Genomic DNA, 23,658 nt, shown 5'->3' with positions numbered 1-23,658 from the left:
ACTGGTGTTTCTGATTTTAAAAATGACAAAATAATTTTGATTAAATAAAAAAGACATTTTGTGTTAAAAAAGTAATTTTCATAATTTTGTATATAAAATAAAATGCATGTAATTGTATTTCTGATATGGTAGCAGCCTATAAAATAAAATAATATTTTTATATAAAGTATAACATAATGTAAATAAATGTACTAAGTTCATAATTCATATTTTTATGGTAACCAGCAAACATTCTAATAAATAAATCTAATAAATTTTGTAATTAGTTGCCAGTTAAGAATATGCAATATTAATGCATTATATTAATAACACAAAACAAGCCGTATTTTTCTCTATGGACTACGGTGTGTGCGTTGAATAAAAAATGTCTGCACATCCTTCATTTTCAAGTGAGATGACCTTTACTTTGGAGTAAATGAGCAGTTGCTAACATTCATACAAAATTTCATATATTAGTTTTGAAGTTGTGCAAACAAAGCGTCGATAAAGAAATGCCATCCACATGCTCTCTGATGCTGGCTTTTTTTTTGTTTGTTGTAAAAATAGAACACTAAGAAATACTATGTACACATCCAAGAGCTTTCAACGTAGTCAGCGGTGGTGGCCGTTAGCAAGAGTTTGCTTGCATAGTTGAGTGCATGCATAAGCAAGTCATCATGCAACATCTTCTTCTTTTTTTTTTCTTTTTTTTCCCACATGGACCGTGATGCTGCGTGAGCAGGAAGCGGCGATAATGAGTTGCCTCAAACACACTATGTACATGCCGACTCATGGGCCACTTCAATAGGTACACCTGCAGAATATCAACTATTTATACAAAGATAATAAGTTGTCAGCGAGGTAATCATTTCAGAATATATTCATAATACTTTATAATGAAACCGCAAAAACAATATTACTTTTGCAGCATTTGTACCCATTTCATTGGCTGCGCAGGTGTACCTATTATTGTGGCTGGTGTGTGCTCAACTGTGTTAAATGTGTGTGTGACCTTTGTACACCCTGTGTTCTATTTAAGAGGAATGTTTGAGACGTTGTGGCAGTCGGAGAGCGCCGGAAGTAAATGTTGAGGATTTAAAACATTGTTATTACAAGTAAATAAACGCATACGTGATGTCCATTAACGCCACTGATACATGCTTGCCATCCAGCCGCCTGTCTGTTGCACAAGAACTACATCAAGTGTGTGTAAACAGTGATTAAGGTTACATAGGTGTGACTTCAAATGACATTTTCAGTGCTTATGATAATAAATGTTCTACTTATAAACTGTTACCTGCAGTTATACAATATCCAATAAATACTATGATTATCTGAGGCACTGATGTTGACACGTTAGACACGTTATGTCTCCCCGTCTTGAAAGGAGAGCAAAAAGGGATTTCGGGAAGTAAGTTTTAAAAACAAAACTGCCGTTGAACTCCCTTTGGTGACTTTGCAGTTAATTTCTCCGTTGTCACTCAAAAAAAAAATCCACATTTCCGCCAGACGTTTCCAAACAATGGGCAACAGTGTGTCCAGCTCCGCCCACCATAAATACCGAGTCTCTTATTGGTAACCATTGGCGTCTCAATTTAGTTGAAAAACATTGGCAGCTGTGGCTGTAGGCAACCACTACTAATTTGTCAGCATCCAGCGGCTTTATCAATCTCTGCATGCGCTTTAAAATATTGCAAATCAGTGCAAGTTAGTTAACTCAACAGCACTATTAATGCTCATTGAGCAGCTATTCCAACATTGGTTCTGTTACACACATTCAAATTCCTGTTGTGGTTTGGGTAAATTAATACCCGAGCATTAATCAAGTGTTAATTAATGGCGGCCATGGAGTCTTCGAGGCACCACTGATCGTGTCTCATTTCTGCACAAAGACCTTCGCTTCTGCTCATGACGTCAACACAACAGAGAATGTCGTTAAAAAAATGTTGCCCATGCCGATCCACATACCGAAACGTACCGCCTGGCGGAAACGAAGCTTCACCCCACAGACTCCCTGCGGCTAAGCTACGGACACAACAAGGCAATCATTCCGATACATGAGCAACCCATGCGTATTTACAACACAGAGTAGTTCCTGTAAATCAATGCAATCCATACAAAGTGCTTTGGTAAAACCATTCCTAAATACGTATACAACAAAGTGGACAGGAAGTGTTCCAGTATGGCAGCTGGTAACCAGTAACCGCTGAAAGGAGCTGCACGAGAAAGTAAGAGCGAGACCCTCACATGGATTTCATTTGGACCTCTGGCTGGATTGTGTGGAGTTGATTGGGATTTTCCTGGACTGCATGGTCTTTTTGGCAGGTTCTTTCTTGGCGGGGTCTTTCGCAGAGGAAGCCTGGTTGGTGGTTTCTGACAGTTTGGATTTCGCAGACGGCAGCAGTGAATGTTTAGCTGCAGAGGAAACCTTTGAGTCCTTGGCTGTGGTGACCTCGGAGGTGGCGTTCTGGGGTTTTTTCGTCACGCCTTCTTTCAATGGATCCCCACCGCCGCCATCCTCAGGCGTGCCCCCGTCCACTGATTTACGAGCGTCTTTGGGCCTGAGGGCGGTTTTGAAGAAGGACAAGGCTTTGTCCTCGGTCTTACTGTTCCTTCGAGGTGCTCTTGACGCCGGGGCGGTAGAGGGAACGACAACACTGGAGGATCGCAGACTCGTCATGGAGGAGCTGCTGCTAGAACTACGTGCAACCATCCTGTTTTCCACAGCGCGACTTGGCCTACCATCGACTCTACTCCCAATACCCGACCTACATGGAGGACCTCCACCGTTAACCTTCTTCTCAGACGCCGCGGTGGTCCGTGAATCCCGGCTGGTACTCCTGTCTGCTCCTTTAGTCCTTCCTGAGGCTGAGACTTTATCACCGCTGCCTTTGGGAGTGGTCCTCCTCTGAGGGTGTGAACTTCCAGGAGAACTGCCCTTCCTCGCCGATTCAGGATGTAACCCCTCCTGTGTCTGGGATGATTTCTTGGAGGGTGTTGCTGTTCTGGAGGAACCAGTCTTACTGGTCTTCGGGGTTCCGTCGCTCTTGTCTTTCGGATTGTTTGCAGCACCTTTAGTCTGTGCTCGAGCTGGGGACTTATCAACGGCTGGGGACGCAGGAGACAGAGAGCTGGAGGACGTCGAGGAGGCAGCAGGACGCTTCTTGGGGCTCCTTTCGCTTTCCAAGCTGGTCTTTACTGAGGTTCGTTTGACACCTGAACTATCCGCAGGCACGTTTCTCTGCTTCAGTTCCTTCGCAGTAGCTCCATGTCGAGGACTGACTTGTTCAACGCCGCTGACTTGGTTGTTGTTGTCCCCTGTTGGGATGGAGAGCCTGGTCTCTGCTTGGGACACAGCTTTGGAGTGGAGCTGCTCAATCAGCCTCTTACTGCCGGGATTATGATCCAACGCAGACTTGCCTCCAAGCTTAGGGGAGCCACTAAAAGAAGAGGCGGCCAACTTGGTATCAACCACCTCTCCGATCATTTCCAGTGTCGGCGATGAGGAGTGGGACTCCAGAGAGAAGCGCGACGGGGAGTTGGACCGAAGTTGCAGCTTAGCAGAGTGAGACCAGGATGGTTTCTGGCCATTCTCACTGAGCACCAGCGGACTAGCGATGGAAGTCCTTGAGGAGAAAGTCTGCCTCTGCATGCCTCTGACCGCAGGGCGGCTCGATAAGGCTGCAAGGTAGATCAGGTTCACATTAACAATACATGACTGCCTCTCCTTATTGACGGGAATTTCTACACTTACCATCATCCTCGCTCCGTTCCCCGGCAAACTCAGCTGACTCTGAAAGGGACGCCAGTGAGGTTCGTCTGGAGGAACCCGAAGAGGCTTGGCTTGGTGGGCGGCTACCCATCAGGCGACTGATCCAGTGCTCACACAGGGAAGAACTTGTGGATCCTAAAGGCAGTTTTTGAACTATCAGGGAGGTAAACCACCCTGGACAGAGCGTCCCATAACATGCACGTTTTTGAACTGTGGGAGGAAACTAGAGTACCAGGAGTAAAACCACGTAAGAACCAAGAGAACATGCAAACTCAGAAGCTGTGAGGCAGATGCGTCTGTTTGCACTCCACCAGCTGTTACTTTTTTCAATATTATATCTATGAATGTATATCTAACATGTTAGAGCCCGATTGCGGTAAAATACATACCTCCCACAGAACTGTTGGCAGACCAAGATGGGATGGTGGCACGTCTCTGATAGAACAAGATGTAAGCCGTCTGCTTGCACACCTCGTCTTCTGACACTGGATGAACGTCGCTGTCGTCAAAGCAGTACCACTGTCCGTCAATGGAGTTCTTACACTGAGCTACAAGATAGAGAAAAATGGGTACCGTCATCACCGAATATATGGTAATGGTTTTATTTCATTTGAACATGCATCAGATTACAATTGAATGCATCACATAATCAGTTCATAGTTCCACATGTCCAAAAGGAGTAGGAAGAAGCAAAGCTTATTAAATCCTACCCCTCCATCTGGTACTTTTACAATCAGTAACTGTTACATTTGTTCACTTCCTGCTTTCCTAATATAGTTTTTTTTTTGTCACGTACCGAAGTACGAGGTGATATGACCATCCAATGACATAATGGGTACCATAGTAAGTGTCAATATAGTGATATATATATATAGCACATCATGACTGGTTCAAGACTCTTCATCCTTGTATTTAGCAAACATCAACTGCTTGTATTGTTTCTTGAATTGGCTCATCGTTGTGCATTGTTTGAGGGTCTTACTCAATCCATTCCATAGTTTGATTCCACATACTGAAATGCTATGGCTTTTTAACGTAGTCCTAGCATAGAAGTGTTTCAAATGTACTTCTTCCCTGAGATCATATTTCTCCTCTCTTGTAGAGAAGTATTGGATGACATTTTTAGCTAATTGGTTATTTTTAGCCTTATGCATTATTTTAGCTGTTTGAAGATGAACTATATCAGCAAGTTGAAGTATTTGTGATTTTAGAAATAAGGAGTTAGTATGTTCTCTGTAGGCGGCATTATGAATTATCCTTACTACCCTTTTTTGCAGTACATTTAGCGAGTGAAGATTGCTTTTATAGTTATTAGCCCATATTTCCACACAATAAGTAACATATGGTAGAACCAGATTTATATAACCAATCTATATACGTATATAGAATGACTTTCTGAGGTTCTCCAGCAATTTGGGACCTCTGCTTAATACATAGTCATTCATTCATTTTCTACCGTTTATCCTCACAAGGGTCGCGGGGGTGCTGGAGCCTATCCCAGCTGTCTTCAGGACGAGAGGCGGGGTACACCCTGGACTGGTGGCCAGCCAGTCACAGGGCACATATAGACAAACAACCATTCACACTCACATTCATACCTATGGACAATTTGGAGTCGCCAATTAACCTAGCATGTTTTTGGAATGTGGGAGGAAACCGGAGTACCCGGAGAAAACCCACGCATGCACTTACTCCACACTCCAAAAACTAAACCCTATGAACTGCCCTCTAGACATTATCCCTGGAAGATGAATAAATGAAGTTAACCCACGCATGCACGGAGAGAACATGCAAACTCCACACAGAGATGGCTGAGGGTGGGATTGAACTTGGGTCTCCTAGCTGTTAGGTCTGCGTGCTAACCATTTGTCCACCGTGCAGCCCCCTGCTTAATACAGATATCCTCAAAGGTCAATGACTTACTGAAAAGTTTTGATTAATAGCAGTCATATTTTTCGACCAATCTTGCTCAAATTTCAAACATGTACTTGTCAGTATACCCTAAAGAGGTGTATCAAATTTTGTGACGATTCAGCTAAATATGATCCATCCAGCTCTGTCCATCCATCTATTTTCTGCAACGTTACAGGGTATTTTTCTCATCTCCATGGCAGTGATACCTGTGTAATGTCCTCCCTGCATCGTCCCGTGATGGTTGCACACAGCGTACAGATCGTAAAGGTAGTCCTCGGGGTCACGGCCCATCCCGTAAGGCCGTCTCCACGGCGACCAGTGAGAGGGTAAGCTCCAGCTGCTCTGGCTCCTTTTGACCATGTGAGGCGCCATGTCCATGCCGGTTAGGGGGAACTTCACCATGTTTTGCATTTTCATGCGCCGATCCCCATCCTAATGAACATATTTAGGTTATTTATTTGTAGGAATGGAAAAATGAAGGCATTTTTTTATTAAGTCCATACCTGTCTAAAGCGTTTGAGGTGCAGTATGAGGATGTCAGGCAGGGTCCATAGGCTAAGCTTGATGCTGCCCTGCTGGAGCTGCTTGCAGTGTGGGCACCGCCAGGCGTCATCGGGAGCAAGCTGGGGACAGAAAATGTATAGAAAAGTTAGAATTTCAACCTTTTCTGTGTGTTTTCTACAAAGTAAGCTCCAAGCACTCCGACAAAGACGTTGATTAGTAACCACTATTGATTGAATGTCAGCGTTTGAGCCTGCCTGTTCCTCTTTGGTGTAGAGTTGAAAGCACTGAGCAAGTGAACAGCTCTGAGGCTGGAGGTGTTGCTCCTTCACTTGACGGACACTTTCAGCATCCGGGATATATTCATCTTCCGTTCTTTTGAAAAGACTGCAAGCAAAAAAAAACAAAAACAAAAGTCTAACCATCCTAGCAGGGATGATTTACAGTGTGGTTTGTCGTGGTGTTGAGTTTCCTTACATGGTGCAGTTCAACCCCATTGCAAACCACAAACATAATAATTTCATCATTATTTTAAGGCAGTTTGCATCTCATTAGCTTGTGTAGCTGTACCTAATATTTTGGCCAGCATGTGTACTTGAGTGCTACTTACTAGTCTTTTGTTTCCTTGTCCCATTCAACAACAATTTTGACATGAGGTGGCCCACCAGGACCACAAGACTTGTACGCTCTGTTTAAAGAAGAATATTATTATTATTATTATTGTCCTAAATGACTTAAAACCTGTTTTAATTTTACATAATTATTCATGAAACAGATGAGAATGCATAATTTCCCATGCTTTGTTGGCACAACACAAAGAAACAGTATTCAAAAGGAGCAGCACTTCCCCCTAGCGGTGATAGACGGTCCTACCTCTCCACAGATGGATGACAGAGTGGTTGCTCCTCCTGAGGAAGGAGATATGTGATCCCAACGACACCTACCACACGTAAAGTGAAGGGCCCCACCTAAAAGAACACAAGAGTGTAATAATTAACAATATATATACATGTATAGTATATATATGTGAGTGTTTACAGAGCGTAATTTTATTGTCTCCCATACCTGGACAACGGCTCCAGGACGCAAAAGGTGCCGCATCTTTTCCAGAATTTCCTTCTGGAGTACATCCCATGTGACTGTACGCTCCAAGTAAAGTATAAAAGGATTCCCAAACCTGAAGGAATTGCCAAAACACATTTTCAGGCTTTCCAAAAGGACAGAAAAATAAGCATCATTCACAATAATTTTCTTTTCTATTTACCTTCGTCCTTGTTGGCCAGCACAGGCTCGGTTGCACACCAGCAAGACCACCTTCTCGTCCTGCCCGCTGTTCATATTGGGACTAGGAGGCGGAGTAGTCGGCTCTTGGATTTGGGTGGATATTCGATTGTTGTCTGTACCGTACTTCAAGTTGTTCTGGTTGAGGTTGGCATGCGGACTCCCTGTGTTTAAGTAAAAAATATATTTAAAAAAAAAACAACAATGCAAAATTACAATTATTGTTTTTGGATGAAACTGAATACATAATCAAATCTTATGTTAAAAAAAATCTTAATTACCAAAAAATTGAAAATATGCAATTTAATGACTGTATTAAACAAAACATAAGATGACCCCTTGGTTTTCAAAACTTAACACATCATTTAAATGTACAAAAAATGTAAAAAAAAAACCCTACAAATATTCAATAGAATTTTTTATATGACCCAAATATAAGCCAACACCTATTTTTCAAAGCCTGTTTTTTTAACAATATCAAAATTAAGACAAAAGGTGAAATTAATAACACAATGGAATTCTCATTAAATGTAAATTATAGAAAATTTATACTATTACCACAAATATAAGACAACCTCTCTTTTTGAAGACCTATTTTAAAAAAAAAATAATCATTTAAATCGTTATTAACATTACAAATAAAAAAAAGAATTACCATACTGAAATGAATATAAGACAACCGCTATTTTTCAAAATCCGGAAAAATATCAAAATCAAAACAAATGTGTACCGCCTCTCTTCGAGCGGATCTGTTCGGGTCTGAAGAGCTCAGGTGTCTCGAACGCAAAGATGGAGTCACTCTCCTGAATGATCTCGAGGTCATCGTCGTCGTCACAGAAGGAGCGATGGAAGCCGTCGTAGTACATCTCCGTGAGGACGATCTGAGCACAGATGAATGCGTGGCGTACAGGTTTCATCCCTAAACAGATTCAAAAAGCTTCCCAAACGAGGAAGTACCTGCTGAGCAGGGATTTTGGTCTCCTGGGCGACAGCTTGTCTGAGCCTGGACACGGTACCAGACAGAGGCACGGCCACACCCACCCTCATACAGTGGGAGCACTTGCCCTGGTACACCACTGTCACGTACAAGGGCCTGCACCACGAAGGAAAAGATAGTCAAAGATAGACATCCTCCTCTAATTTTAGCATTCCTTTGTCTGGGCGTGTACACGTACCGTGTATGTGGTACTGGGATTGGCAGTGAGATGCAGAGGAAGGGATCAAACGTGTTGCTCTGTTTCTGGCAGTGAGGACACGTCAGGGAGGATCTGCAAGGAAACACCATCATACTCATCATACTCATGTGTTGATGTTTGCTTTTAGGGGAACATTTTTTAAATGTTGAATTGTGTTTAAAAAGAAACAAGAAAGGTAAATTTGGTAAATGTTGGGTACATTCATTCATTTTCTACAGTTTATCCTCACGAGGGTATTTGGGCAAGAGGCGGGGTACACCCTGGACTGGTGGCCAGCCAATCACAGGGCACATATAGACAAACAACCATTCACACTCACATTCATACCTATGGACAATTTGGAGTGGCCAATTAACCTAGCATGTTTTTGGAATGTGGGAGGAAACCGGAGTACCCGGAGAAAACCCACGCATGCACGGGGAGAACATGCAAACTCTACACAGAGATGGCCAAGGGTGGGATCAAACTAGGGTCCACTAGCTGTGGGGCTAACCACACGACCACCGTGCAGCCCTGCAAATGTTACAATGTAATGATAAAGTCAAAATATCAGAATGAGGTTAAACTAGCATGGGGGGAAAAGGTAAAAGGAGACAGTGGAATGCATATTATTATTATGAACTGTTTATCCTTACAAGACCAGGGTTCAATTCCACCCTCGGCCATCTCTGTGTGGAGTTCGCATGTTCTCCCCGTGCATGCGTGGGTTTTCTCCGGGTACTCCGGTTTCCTCCCACATTCCAAAAACATGCTAGGTTAATTGGCGACTCCAAATTGTCCATAGGTATGAATGTGAGTGTGAATGGTTGTTTGTCTATATGTGCCCTGTGATTGGCTGGCCACCAGTCCAGGGTGTACCTCGCCTCTCACCCAAAGACAACTGGGATAGGCTCCAGCACCCCCGCGACCCTCGTGAGGATAAGCAGTAGAAAATGAACGAATGAATGTTTATCCTTACATTGCTATTTTTTACAGTTTTTACTGTAAAAAAAAAACATAGGTTGGTTTGAATTTGATTTTACAGTAAGCGGCAGTCGATCCGTAGAGAGATAAACTGATATTTGCAGACAAAAACATAAAGCGGTGCGTCATTTGGCAAACATCAGTGTCATATACTGTATTACTATGGAGAGTCCCACAGGGCGGTCCAGCTTATATGGTTAGTGTGTGTTTGTCACTCACAAACACAGATGGTATTTTACCTGTATTGCGCCTGGAAAAGCTCCTGCACAAAAGATCCAGGCGCTGGCAATGGGGATCCTTCAGGAGCGTTCTCATTTTCTACTGGAGGCTGTAAACACAAAAAATGTGTGTTTTTTTATTTGTATTTTTTAGACAATGCATGCATAATGAATCAAATCTACTGCGTGCATGCAAATACTGTAGCATCAAGGGTGTTTACCGTCCTGGGGGGTCTCACATTGGGGTGGATGATGTTGTTGAGGTCCTCGTGAACACGATCCAGCAACCACAGGAGGAACTCCTGGGCGTCATGCTGAGAATTCCCCTTGAACTGAAGAGCGCTCTTTGACACCACGTTCTGCACATATAGTTACGTTCTTTTTAGTGCAAGAGAAACGCCATCTTTGTCATATCATGTGCGTCACGGTTTGATGACGAGCATGAGTGGAGAAGTGGCAGTTCGCTGACAGTAGTGTGTCCTTCACACACAACAAAGTCACCTCTGCTCACTCATGGTCACATGTCATCGAAGCTACCTACATATGTCTGTTATTGCAATGGCTGCCTTATAGTACATATTTAGAGGCTGTCGCTAGGAACACAATACAGCTAAACCCAGCCAGACACTTCATATTCTGGCTGGCAACCAAAACAGCCCAAAATAGGCATGCTTTTAAGAATAAACAACATGTTACATAGATAGTCCTTGTCATTGGAGCACCTCTCTGGTATGGACTAGCAAGAGATGAAATCAGACAAAACTAAGAACTAGAAGGGCTACATCTTTGCAGAACACTTCGCCATGGTGAAGGGGTTTGCAAGGTGAAAATCTGACAAGGTTCTGTTATGAAAGCTGACAAGTAGGAGGCAGACATCACCAGACGTTCAATGAGCTTCAACAGTCATCCTCAAAGGCAGCATTTCTAAGAAAAACCTTCAGTTTTTCATATTTGCTGATAAAAATAGGACAAATATTACATAAAACAAACTCGCTGGTTTCATATGAGAGGCATAACGATTCTACTGGCTCATTAGTACTCACTCAGACTTGGTTTTTAAGCCTATTAGGCCCCGAAAAACCTTTCACCCTCATTTTTTCCAATTGTGCAATATTTTGAATGTGATACCGCAAGTCTTGATAACATTCATTTTGATGCATGATTCATTCATTCATTTTCTACCGCTTTTCCTCACGAGGGTCGCAGGGTATGCTGGAGCCTATCCCAGCTGTCTTCGGGCGAGAGGCAGGGTACACCCTGGACCGGTGGCCAGCCAATCACGGGGCACATATAGACAAACAACCATTCACACTCACATTCATACCTATGGACAATTTGGAGTGGCCAATTAACCTAGCATGTTTTTGGAATGTGGGAGGAAACCAGAGTACCCGGAGAAAACCCACGCATGCACGGGGAGAACATGCAAACTCCACACAGAGATGGCCGAGGGTGGAACTGAACCCTGGTCTCCTGGCTGTGAAGTCTGTGCGCTAACCACTCGACCGCCGTGCAGCCCGACACATGATTATGTTTGGGGCAAATTCAGGCTACTAGCTACCAATCATATGAAATACTGTATTACATGTCACCATCTATGTACTTCTTCATGCATGATCACAGCATGTATAGAAAATGATAAAACATTCTTAGATAATATGAGCTACATAAATACACACCATTGGGACACACCTATTTCGACAACAATGGCGTAATGCTGCCTTTGAGGATGACTGTTGAAACTCATTGAACTCTGGTGTCTGGTGATGGCATAAATACACACCATTGTTGTCGAAATAGGTGTGTCCCAATGGCGTGTATTTATGTAGCTCATATTAACTTGGCTGCACGGCGGTCGAGTGGTTAGCACGCAGACATCACAGCTAGGAGACCCGAGTTCAATCCCACCCTCGGCCATCTCTGTGTGGAGTTTTGCATGTTTGCATGTTCTCCCAGTGCATGCGTGGGTTTTCTCCGGGTACTCCGGTTTCCTCCCACATTCCAAAAACATGCTAGGTTAATTGGCGACTCCAAATTGTCCATAGGTATGAATGTGAGTGTGAATGGTTGTTTGTCTATATGTGCCCTGTGATTGGCTGGCTGGCGACTCGTCCAGGGTGCACCCCGCCTCTCGAAGACAGCTGGTATAGGCTCCAGAGAAAATAAATGAATATTAACTTCTTTTCTGGTGTTATAATGCATAGAAAAGTGAAAGAAACACCGTTCCCCTTTAAGAATCAAACCATGGAAATGAACATAATGTACAGTATATGTTAATGTGTGGCTCACAATCTCCAGAAGGCCCGGAGATTGCTATGATATGTTATGATGCACACATACCTTGAAGTCTCTGCTGTGTTGAGGTGTGTACTCAAAGGTCCAGAGAGCCCGAACCAGGCCGGACAGCTGCTCAGTGACCTCGCCGGACCCTTCCTGTTGTTGCTGCTGGCTGCTCTTCTTCTGCACCAGAACCCCGTTGGACTTACTGGCCTTAGTGTCGGTCCCACTGCCGGCCTCTCCTCCTCCGCTTCCTCCCCCTCCCCGGAATTGCTCCAAGGCCAGGTACTCTGCGAAGAGTTCGGTGTTGCTCAGGCACTGTAGGATGGCGTTCATGAAGCAGGTGTTGCCGTGATTCTTCAGCCCGGCCACGCCGGGCACCTTGTCGCCAAAAGGGAACCCCCCACAGTCGCTGTCGTCGGACGGGACCGAACCCCCGGTGGTGGTCGGGATCAAAGCAGCGTCGTCCTTGTCGTCGTGGGCAACCTGCTCGTCAGTACTGAAATGAGACAAAGTGGAAAGAGTCCGGAGAACTCTGTTCATGAAACTGCCCACGGAGCGGACAGAACTTCTCCGAAAGAGCTTCTTGCTGAAGGATTTCTTCTCTTTGTTGCTGACCACTTTGGACATGTTGGCTACTTTGTGTTGTTGCTTGAAACTTCACTTAAATCCTTTGGAGAGCTCCACGCAGCATCACTCGGTGGTGATCTCCACCGTGTTCCACTAAGGCCTGCTTGTTGTGTCCACAGGCGGCCCGCTTGCATCACCGTGACGGCCAGATTGCATCAACATGAAGACGGTATGGAGAGCCTGCTCGACCGAGGGCGCCGCTCACACGCGTGGCCGCACACAGCATCTCCTGCGCGGATACGACACGGCCCGTGTCATGGGGGTGCGAGTGGTGGATCCTCAGCGGCGTATATGCATAAACACCAACCCGATGAGAGGCTCCGGAGCTGGGTGCCTCATCTTTTATTCACGATCGCTCGGCTCCACCCGGTCCGAAGGTATCCCAGCACTCCCAGTCCACCCCGATGATCGGATTTGGGTTGATTTCGTTGACGTTTACCCGGTGGATGTCTTCCCCTAAAGAGCCTCCACGGTGGTCGGTGGTACCCCGTGTCCGGAGCGCCACAGCCCACCGCTCCCTCGCTTATCGCCGCCTCGGAGCATCTCGTCGCACGGTTCTTCTCTCCTCCACCTCTCGAGCTTTTAAAAGGCGGGGAGGGGGGGGGGTCACTTGTGTCAACGTTCGCGTCCTTTAACGTCCACTCGGGATAATAGTTGAAGGCAAGGCCGCTTGTATAGTCTCCATCCTCATCTGTAGGCAGCTACACTGCAGGCAGGCAAGCAAGCAGGGCGGTGACGGATGACGTCACAGCCAAACACTGGTCCATGTTGGAGGCGAGCAGGTGGATGCTGGATGATGCTCCATCAGTCTCCATACAGACTCCAAGGCCAGCCAGATGAGCACCAATCACAAGATGCTGCCAGATTATGTCAAATATGCACATTTAGCTACATAAAAATCAGAAAAGTGGAGATAAATCCTTGTCAGATACCTTCAGTGATGATCCATGTTGATGCAGTAGTCAATTCATAAAACCAGCAACACACAGTCCAAAGATCGAAATTAACTAGACTAATAAAAATGGACATAATTTTCAATTAAATGTGAGCATTACATTTTCATTGTGTGTACAATTAAGCTCATTCAACTTTGTAGTGCAGATCTATATGTAGACATTGAAAAGGTGAAGGAAAATACATTTCTGGGGATCACAATAGATGAAAATATGAGCTGGAAACCTCATATTACAAATATACAACATAAGGTGGCCAGAAATATTTCAATATTGAACAAAGCAAAATTTGTTCTCAATCAGAAATCACTCCACACTCTTTATTGCTCTCTGGTTCTACCATATCTTACTTATTGTGTGGAAATATGGGCTAATAACTATAAAAGCAATCTTCACTCGCTAAATGTACTGCAAAAAAAAGTCAGTAGGGATAATCCATAATGCCGCCTACAGAGAACATACTAACTCCTTATTTCTAAAATCACAAATACTTCAACTTGCTGATTCATCTTCAAACAGCTAAAATAATGCTTAAGGCTAAAAATAACCAATTCAAACAACCATTTTAGGTATACCTAAAAATGTCATCCAATACTTCTCTACAAGAGAGGAGAAATATGATCTCAGGGAAGAACTACATTTGAAACACTTATATGCTAGGACTATGTTAAAAAGCCATAGCATTTCAGTATGTGGAATCAAACTATGGAATGGATTGAGTAAGACCCTCAAACAATGCACAACGATGAGCCAATTCAAGAAACAATACAAGCAGTTGATGTTTGCTAAAAACAAGGATGAAGAGTCTTGAACCAGTCATGATGTGCTATATATATATATCACTATATTGACACTTACTATGGTACCCATTATGTCATTGGATGCTCATATCCCTCGTACTTCGGTACATGACAAAAAAATTTTAAAAAAATTATTTGGAAAGCAGGAAGTGAACAAATGTAACATCTACTGATTGTAAAAGTACCAGATGGAGGGGTAGGATTTAATAAGCTTTGCTTCTTCCTACTCCTTTTGGACATGTGGAACTGTGAACTGATTATGTGATGCACTCAATTGTAATCTGATGCATGTTCAAATGAAATAAAACCATTACCATAGGATCCTTAATCTCTGTCACATCAGTGCAAGGCTCTGCCATGTAACTACATTTTAACCCCACCAAATGGCTAATACAGTCATAAAGTCATACACAAGAAAGTCAAACATGCAATATGTTTGCTATTCAGAGATCCTTTCAATGACAAGAGCACTCCGCTACGGACTACTGAAAAAGCCTGTGTGCTCCTGTCATATTAACAATCTTTGATTAGCATCCTTAAAAACAGTAGCCTACAGGAACACTCTGCTATTTTTAAGGACCTACTGTACAAAGGGAGGTCAAAGATCATCTTTGTGACAGACATTCTTCAGGACGTAGTCAAAGACCTTCCAAACGACACGAGAGCACTGCTGTTTTAACTTTTTTTTCCTGCAAAACACACTCGGCAAAGGCTGTTTTTTTTGCAAACTGTTCCAAGTCACTCCATGTTTTGAACTGAACCGGAGACAATCTGATGTCATTAACAAACCCTTACCCAACTGGATTAAAATACCTCAATAACATTAGGACAACAAAATATTGTGTAAATGCTTTATGTACACATTTACAGCATATTTAAAAATATTGGAAATGTCCACACGCAACTATGCTGTTTACGTTACAAATCATTAGCATGAGAAGTAATTCAATGCTGTTACATGTACCCTGATCTCGGAAAGTAGCAAAGCCAAAAAGTCTAGTCATGACCATGTTGCTTCCTGTTGTAGTATGGAGCACAATATTGCGAATTGGTATACAAACCGTCACCTCAATAGACATAGGTAAAGAAAGGGAGATGGGGGTGGAAAAAAGGCTGTTTTTTTAGTAGTCAATGGAGCGGAGGGTTGCTATGGTAGACACCAGACGCCGAGGTAACTGTTTGGAGGTTTGTCTGTAGTCTTCTGGTTTGGCCCTCAGCAGGGTGAGAATCTGCTGTAGTGTACGAGAGGGCTGCAGGCCGAGAGCATCCATCACGTTGCTCAAATAGTCTGAGCAGCACAAACAAAAATCACAAACATGTTATACATTTTAGAATGATGTCAACTGGTAAGTGTGGGAAAAGGTAAATTGTGTTATAATAAAATAATCCACCAGAGGGAGCTATTGATTTTGAAGAAAGCCTTGTTCACACTTGCATGCACTTTGTCACGGCATTTGTATGGAATTTTGCGTGCGCGGCGGATAGAAATATTTTAAATGTTACAAATTTGTGGCACATAATTTCATGGTAGTGCATAATTTATGCACTGTAACTCGTCTATAATAAATACATAAATGACAAATATTGCTATGGCAAATTGCAAGCCAATTTGGAGGAAAAATGTGTGCAAGTGTAAATGCTGCTTCACTCATCTTTAGCTGTAATATGTATATGTAATATGTAATATGTTTATCGTCATGTTGTGGTAAAAGCATCCAAGCGTACTTACCAATATCTGTGGCCAGCTGTTTGGTGGAATGTGTGCTGAGCTGAGGAATGAGCAGGATGGCGTCACAGTACTTCCGCATGGTTGCCCGAGCGATGGAGCCCAGCCAGTAGTCCGCTATGTTGTCCAGTTCAGGAAGGTCATCACCTGAGGCAGAATTTGAAAGTCATGAAGAGAAGAAGAATATGTGGATAAACCCCAGGAGAAGGGATTCAATAACCTTGCTCTGGAGGAAAGGGTAACTTCCCAGCATGCAATGCCAACTCTAATGCTGGATCCTCTTGTGTCACGAAGGGTTCCAAATGGAGCGGCAGAGACATCAGGTACTGACCTATCTGGAACAGGACAACATTGTGTAGTTGAAGCCATCTGGAAACAAAGTTCATTCCCGCCTTTCCTCAAACTGCTCTATTGTGTAGAGCTAGCTTGTGTAGCATTATAAAGTGTGCATGCAGGGAGTGAGGTGCAAATTACAAGCCCACTGATGTCTAGAGTTGCGAAAGCAACATCTAGAAAGCTTTCTGTGCGGTTTATCGTGTGTAGCTGCTATGTAGGAGTCCACAACTCAATACAAAGGGCCAAAAAATGAGCATAATAGATGTCCTTTAAGTAAACTGCTAAATTAACTTAAAAAAAACAAATCTAACATTTGTGATGTACTCCTGTGGTGACAAGCTGAATGTAGGCAGGTCTTCAGCATAGCTCTCTCCTAAACCAGGTGAGTCTTGACTCTGTGCATGAACACAATAGTACAGTAAATTAGATTACTCAAAAATACACAAGCTTGCATGTGCCCGATTTAGCAGAGGCTCACCTCCATCTTGGCGACGGGGGAGAGCTGGTGTTTAATCTGTAGAAAGACAGAGTCAAACGCCAGCTGTTGAGCCTGCTGATTGAGTCGGGTTAGCGCCCCTCTTGGCTCAGTTAACAGGTTGGAGTTGCCAGCGCCCTTCTCCTGCAACACAACCAGACACATATAGGATCACATTTGCAGACTATCACAGCCTTGGTGACCGTCCTGTCACACCTTCAGCGAGTAAAGCACTTCCATGAGACAGCTGTACTCCGCCATGCTGCCCCTCTGGAGATAGTTATACTCCTGCCAGGGATTTTGGGTGGCAACCTTCCTCTCAGCTGCACTCGCTTCCTGGATGCCCGCCAGGCTGCGGGGGCTATATGACTCCGACAGGTACTTACCTGCCGTGGCCATGATCCTGCAGGAAGATTCATGACAGTGAATTACAGCATTGCTTCATCTACGCCAGAGGATGAATGATTTCAGGAAAACATTAGCTCACTTACTTGTTTGACAGCTGCTGCTCGAAGGCGCCACATTGTCTCAGCAACTCCCCACATGTGGCGATGATTCTGTAAAGCGCAATGTGACAGACTGAATCATGTGGAATGCTGGCAAAATATAGAAATGAGTGTTCCGTATTGACCTGAATACAAGACCACCCTGAATATAACACAGCATTTGGTCTTCCACAAAGAGTGCAGCAAAGCAGGGAGGAGAGCAGGCGTATCCACACCAGTACAAAAGTCACAAATATGTGTGTGTATTGGTAAGAATCTGGTGATGTATCACGATAATACTAGGCTCACGATACGATATATCACGATACTGTTAACAAAGCGATATTTTTGTTTTTCTTGTAGTTAAAGATTATTTCCTGGAAAAACTGAATTACACCAGCAATATGCAATAACTAAACACATTTTTATTCCATTAGAACAGTATGTTATGCTGTATCACAAACTTCCCTCTGTAAAAACTTCAAGTGTAGCATTTAGATAAATAAAGCTTTAACATCCAGCTTTAAATTTACAAAAAAAAAACATAAAAAACAAATAAATTAAATTATGTCTCAAGATCCTGCTCAAATTTTCACATTCTATTAGCTGTGAAAAAATGCAGAGTATACAGTCCCTAACCTATCCACCATCAGAACAGTATTTTTGTGGAACAAAGTAACCAACATCAGTAAAAAGTCCTTTTAGGATGCTTGAAATAACCATTATTTAACAAAATAGTGATAAATAAAGTGATAGTGAAAAATAAAATACCTGCAATATCACAGTACTACTTTTGTAGTGTACAAAAGGACCTTCGCATTGCTTGTTAGCGGCAGGTCCTCATGGTGTCTCGCAGATGTTGTGTTTCCCGAATACTTTATTTGGGTACGACACATTTTACAAACAGCATGGGTTTTGTCAATTTCTGCACACCCTACTTTGTGTAGAAATCCAAAATGTGTCCACACTTGCCTTGTACGCCACAGGGGCCGCTGTTATGTGCTGGCATTCTGCCATGTTGAACTGTGTTTATGTGTGCGGACGTTTCACTCGTCAATCTCGTTCAACGTCCTTGCCTAATTGACTACGTAAGTGCTGCCACCTAACAATCGGAGGTTTAAATTCAAATCAGAAATGAACCTTTGCCGTGTCTGTACTTCAATAAATACCATATAGTCTATGATAAATGCCTAAAAATATCCATATCATACTTTTTAATATCGATACAGTATTGTGGAACGAAGTATTGCGATATATCGCCGAAACAATATTTTCTTACACCCCTAGTCACAAACCTGACAGAGTTCTGGAAAGCTGTCCAGTCCTCTTGGAACACGGAAGAAGTGGGCGTGTCCTCCAGTTTGCACTTCTTCCTGATGGACTGCAGTGTAGTCGAGAAGTCTGACACATACCTGAAAGTAAAACAACAACAACACTACTAGCATGCATGCACAAGGATCAATTGAGTATGCGTGTAAGGACATTTACTTGGTGAAGAGTGCTTTGAGAGCCTTGAGGAGGCCAACCACGCCTAGTCCATCTGTGAGCTTCACATAGCGGTCCACGGCTGCACTTGCCAGTCCAAACAGCTTCCCGACTGAGAGGTTCAGCTCCTCCACGCAATCAATGACCTCACCGTGCTCCTGAAGGTGGACAAGAGAGTGAAAGGTGTGATAAAAGAGGAAAGAAAAGGTGCCATGTCTATGCTGGAGGCAGTGCTAGCTGTGGTGAAAATATCTATCTGTATATATGGTGTATAAGATGTGTGTTTACCATATCTTACCAAAGGAACAGCACTGATCTGGATGAGGAGGTGTGTTTCCTCCAGTTCTCCATACTGGAGCTGATAAGACTTATAGGGGTCATACAGCACACACACGAGCTCATTCACCTTAAGGAGGTTATTCTCACCTAAGAAACAAAACAGAGAGAATCACCGCTAAAATTTACCACACTCATTTACATAATCCATTCACTAGTGTCACAACAGACCGAGGTGTGGCATCATGGCGGCTTCCAAGTTGTGTCCCAAGGTGAGCGTGGTGTGGTGAAGCTCCAGCAGGGCGTTAAGGCACTGCTCTTGGGCCGCCCGCTCCATGGCTGCACTCAGGCACACGGGGATGGAGGGAACCAAGGCACCCAGAGTCTGAATCAGCAGCACTGTCACTACCTCATACGGGTTCTTGAACACCTGGAGGTGAATATTATTAATGCATCTTCAGTATATTAATGATGTAACATTTGAGACTTTTTTTCTACCTGGCTGCACCACTGGAGCTGAGTGTGCCATGTGGAGAGTAAGGTGTCGTAGAATTCGGATAGTTGCTGATTCAGGCTGAGCTCGCTCTGGGAAAGATCCTGCCATATAGTCACAAGCTGCCCCTGAAGAAGTCACATTATAGCCGTTTATATGCAGAACATTCACACATGTTCATTCATTCATTTTATACTGCTTATCCTACGAGGATCGCAGGTATGCTGGAGCCTATCCCAGCTGTCTTCGGGCGAGAGGCGGGGTACACCCTGGACTGGTGGCCAGCCAATCACAGGGCACATATAGACAAACAACCATTCACACTCACATTCATACCTATGTACAATTTGGAGTCGCCAATTAACCTAGCATGTTTTTGGAATGTGGGAGGAAACCAGAGTACCTGGAGAAAACCCACGCATGCACGGGGAGAACATGCAAACTCCACACAGAGATGGCCGAGGGTGGAATCGAACTCGGGTCTCCTGCACGCTAACCACTCAGGTTACCACACATGTGTCATAGCAAATTAATAAAATATGACTGAGCTAGGTCTTGGCCATTACGAGAATCAAGTGTTGTCCCACCTGCCCCCCGATTTGAAATATTACAGAAACTGATATTTATGAATTTATCTTTACTGTACAGAACTTGAAACTGAAACCAGGAAAATGCAACAAAATCTGTTTTGGGCACAATATTACTATTATTATTATATTTACAAAGAGTTCATAGTTTTAGCCCATCAATCATGCATACTATATGTTATTCCTACAGGAAATACTGAGCCTTCTGCTACACCACACAGTACGCCAGGACCATTTAAATGCTGCAATACCAGTATGGAAAAGTCAAATGCAACAAAATGTCATCCTGGACTTTCTTACAAAAGAATCTGATGGAGAACAACAGCAGCAGGAGGAGACTGAGGCCAAAACAAGTAGGTTATTAAACCTTGAAATAATGGTTGGGAAGGTTCATAAAGTTTCTTATATTGTTATTTCTCTTTAATATGTATACTCACTTTATGACACTTGTAGTAGTATGCAAGGAGCTGCGGCATTCTATCAATTTCTGAGAAGACTTTAGCAAATAGCTTGGCTTGCTCTGTAAAGGAAAAGTGAATCAACCACCAATGTTAGACAAAAATATCACAAATATGTAGCAGTTGGACAAACCTCCACTTACCTACAGACATGGAATTAAATGCGGACACGATTTGTGGGCTGGCCAGGGCTTCTAGTCTGTTTTTCAGAGCCTCAAGATGAACACACTTTTCTGAGTAGTCTGGCGTGTCCACCAACATGGCCAAGCTGTTCTGCATGCTGGTCAGCTTGGATGAGATGGCTGCAAGATCCTGAAAGTGTGCGTTCTTCTTAGTTATGAGTGAACAGAGAGCATAAATAAGGAACACGTGATTGTACCTGTGTCTTGAAGGTTTCCTCGATGTCCGTGCTTAGTGTAGCCCATTTATCAGCCTCTTGTAGCGCCTCTGCTGCCAACTGCATGCGACTCTTCACTTGATCAATCTGCACCAGAACCTAGCATCCACAACAGCCTTTAATTGTTTCTTTAACATACAACTTGGTTCATAGATATTTTGAGGTATACACACTAAGGATCGACCGATACATCGGCCGGCCGATATATCGGGCCGATATTTGCGTTCTTTACTTTAATCGGTATCGACCGATACATGCGTGGGTTCGCCGATGTATTTTTCTGCCGCATGATTTACAGACAGACATGCACCAGGCAGCTTTGTGTTGCCGGAAGACCCTGCAACACACGCAGTCGCGGTACCCCTCCCCACTGCAACAGTGGTGAATCACAACAAAGGTACTTTTTCAACTTTTAATTAGCCTCTAATAGTTAAACTTAGTTGAAATATTGCCACCTGCTTTGAAATAGGAAACATGAACGCCAAGTACATGCAATATACGTTCTTGAAAATATAGTTTAGTTTGTGGGTCTGAAAACCAGGAATGCTGCTGAATGCTTCATCTTTAAAAGTGCCTACTGTTGGAATTAGGGAGCTGTTGATGTAGTTGGAGGCTAATATGTACAGCTGTTACCAACACCGCTTTAATGGCAACCTTGGTGTTTGTAGGAGTTGCGTGTCATGTTATGTGTGTGCACTCTCTCTGAGCACGCGCACACACACACAAAACGAATTGGAGCAGCCGTGTCTGCTATCAGAGGTCTTTAACGTGCAAAACACAAACTTTAATGATGAGAGAAATGTTTTATATTTCTTACTAAATTGTGTCAGTGTCATCACATCGATGCTAGATAAAACTTAAAACTACAACAGAAATGTTTTGCACATGGTTGAATATTTATTCCTTTAAAGTTGATAATGCCGTTTAATTGTGTGTTTCAGAAAGCTGAATCCTACTGTGTTCTTTGTTTACATTTCAATAAATATTTGTTTAAACTTGAGACCTGTAATATTTGTTATCATTTTCATTTTGTCATGTAAATTGAGGGAGAAAAGCAAAAGCAGTATCGGCCACAAATATCGGTTAAGGGTGATGGGAAAAAATCAGTATCGGCCCGGAAAAAAATATTGGTCGATCCCTAATACACACTGATTGAAATTAAGCATTTCCTCAACCTAACAATGCCAAAAGGACCACTTCAGTAAATTTAAGTTATGCCAATTTCACTTCTTAAGTCTACTTATATACGTATATATGTCACCCTGTCTAGTGGTTAGCGCGCAGACCTCAAAGCTAGGAGACCAGGGTTCAATTCCACCCTCGGGCATCTCTGTGTGGAGTTTGCATGTTCTCCCCGTGCATGCGTGGGTTTTCTCCGGGTACTCCGGTTTCCTCCCACATTCCAAAAACATGCTAGGTTAATTAGCGACTCCAAATTGTCCATAGGTATGAATGTGAGTGTGAATGGTTGTTTGTCTATATGTGCCCTGTGATTGGCTGGCCACCAGTCCAGGGTGTACCCCGCCTCTCGCCCGAAGACAGCTGGGATAGGCTCCAGCACCCCACCCCCCCGCGACCCTCGTGAGGAAAAAGCGGTAGAAAATGAATGAATGAATGTCACCCTGTTCCGACAATACCTGCATGGATTGCACTGTGTCCTGCTCAAACTTCTTAATGTCCTCTTTGACCAGAACCATTTGCTCTTTAAGGAAAGACGCCTCTTGCTTCAATGCCTCCACTTCTCGAAGCACTCTGGGCATGTTCTGCAGGGCCTGATTACTCGTCTCTGCATCAAATAAACAGCCATCCAGTGAGTATTATTTGAAACAACGTTATGTACTGTTAAAACTAAACATTGTTTAATTGAACAACTGACCCTCTATAGAATTGTTTACTTCTTGGATGAATAACTGCAGCTTCATAACCAGCGTCGCAGCGTGCGTGTCCGCCTTCCCCGGTGCATCCTTCCGCACCACCTTGAAGGCGCCGTTCACCCAGTCTTTCACATCAAAATCATCGTCCAGGAACTTTGAGAAATCCATCTGCGGTTTCCAGACGATTCAATCCACGTCAGGAAATTTACTTTAACGTCATCGACCCATGGCTAACACTTGTTAGCTCGCTAGCTTTTCCCAAACAACGGCTTCGACACGAATATAAAATAAATAGCCCAGGAAAATGAGATAATCATTACAACTAAATATAGTTCCAATAATGCGACGGCTTCCTCCAGAGTTGATTTCAAACGCTTAGGTTTATCAGACAAGAAAATAAACGCTTTGGAAGAGAAGTGGGAAATGACAACAACTTCCGGTTTGTGTGTTCTGTTTACTTTCCCCCTCAAAACAAGTGCGTAGAGGCAAACAGACCCAACTCGTACCCATTATAGAACAAGATCATGGAACAATTTCAGACAAAAAAATATATATATTTATTCTTATTTGAGTGAATCATTT

At 43.3% G+C, this 23,658-nt stretch overlaps 2 protein-coding genes across 2 annotated transcripts; both read right to left on the bottom strand.

Annotated features, from left to right (window-relative positions):
• Positions 1-375: 375 nt before the first annotated feature.
• LOC131109958 (ubiquitin carboxyl-terminal hydrolase 31-like) lies at positions 376-13,427 on the bottom strand. The gene is made up of 16 exons (XM_058062544.1): positions 12,165-13,427; positions 10,046-10,183; positions 9,846-9,934; positions 8,623-8,715; positions 8,405-8,540; positions 8,178-8,328; positions 7,431-7,611; positions 7,232-7,343; positions 7,040-7,134; positions 6,777-6,854; positions 6,424-6,553; positions 6,169-6,288; positions 5,872-6,097; positions 4,141-4,299; positions 3,734-3,886; positions 376-3,660 (listed from the first exon to the last, which is right to left on the bottom strand). The coding sequence occupies exons 1-16, from the start codon at positions 12,729-12,731 to the stop codon at positions 2,234-2,236; spliced, it is 3,855 nt and encodes a 1,284-aa protein (XP_057918527.1). The 5' UTR covers positions 12,732-13,427; the 3' UTR covers positions 376-2,233.
• Positions 13,428-15,073: 1,646 nt separating this feature from the next.
• Positions 15,074-23,523, bottom strand: cog7 (component of oligomeric golgi complex 7). Its single transcript, XM_058062223.1, has 17 exons — positions 23,079-23,523; positions 22,840-22,988; positions 21,185-21,301; positions 20,949-21,117; positions 20,785-20,867; positions 19,766-19,888; positions 19,499-19,697; positions 19,290-19,417; positions 18,995-19,149; positions 18,802-18,918; positions 17,513-17,578; positions 17,238-17,424; positions 17,025-17,165; positions 16,858-16,941; positions 16,431-16,545; positions 16,214-16,357; positions 15,074-15,772 (listed from the first exon to the last, which is right to left on the bottom strand). Exons 1-17 carry the CDS (start codon positions 23,242-23,244, stop codon positions 15,606-15,608), a joined length of 2,310 nt encoding a protein of 769 aa, XP_057918206.1. The 5' UTR covers positions 23,245-23,523; the 3' UTR covers positions 15,074-15,605.
• Positions 23,524-23,658: the final 135 nt, after the last annotated feature.

The sequence above is a fragment of the Doryrhamphus excisus genome, chromosome 22 (genome assembly GCF_030265055.1).
Source record: "Doryrhamphus excisus isolate RoL2022-K1 chromosome 22, RoL_Dexc_1.0, whole genome shotgun sequence".
NCBI classification, from domain to species: Eukaryota; Metazoa; Chordata; class Actinopteri; order Syngnathiformes; family Syngnathidae; genus Doryrhamphus; species Doryrhamphus excisus.
Note: the sequence above shows the minus strand (reverse complement) of the source record. Positions and strands in the feature narration are given on the sequence as shown.

Excerpts from the sequence above, each read along its gene's own strand:
- cog7 (XM_058062223.1), bottom strand. The coding sequence starts at position 23,244 with ATGGATTTCTCAAAGTTCCTGGACGATGATTTTGATGTGAAAGACTGG. Across the intron at positions 20,868-20,948 it reads ATTTAATTCCATGTCTGTAG|AGCAAGCCAAGCTATTTGCT; the intron begins GTAAGTGGAGGT and ends TTTCCTTTACAG. Across the intron at positions 17,166-17,237 it reads AAGTGCTTTACTCGCTGAAG|GAGAAGGGCGCTGGCAACTC; the intron begins GTGTGACAGGAC and ends GTTGTGTTGCAG.
- LOC131109958 (XM_058062544.1), bottom strand. The coding sequence starts at position 12,731 with ATGTCCAAAGTGGTCAGCAACAAAGAGAAGAAATCCTTCAGCAAGAAG. Across the intron at positions 8,329-8,404 it reads CCAAAATCCCTGCTCAGCAG|ATCGTCCTCACGGAGATGTA; the intron begins GTACTTCCTCGT and ends ATCTGTGCTCAG. Across the intron at positions 7,612-8,177 it reads GATCCGCTCGAAGAGAGGCG|GGAGTCCGCATGCCAACCTC; the intron begins GTACACATTTGT and ends ACTTAAACACAG.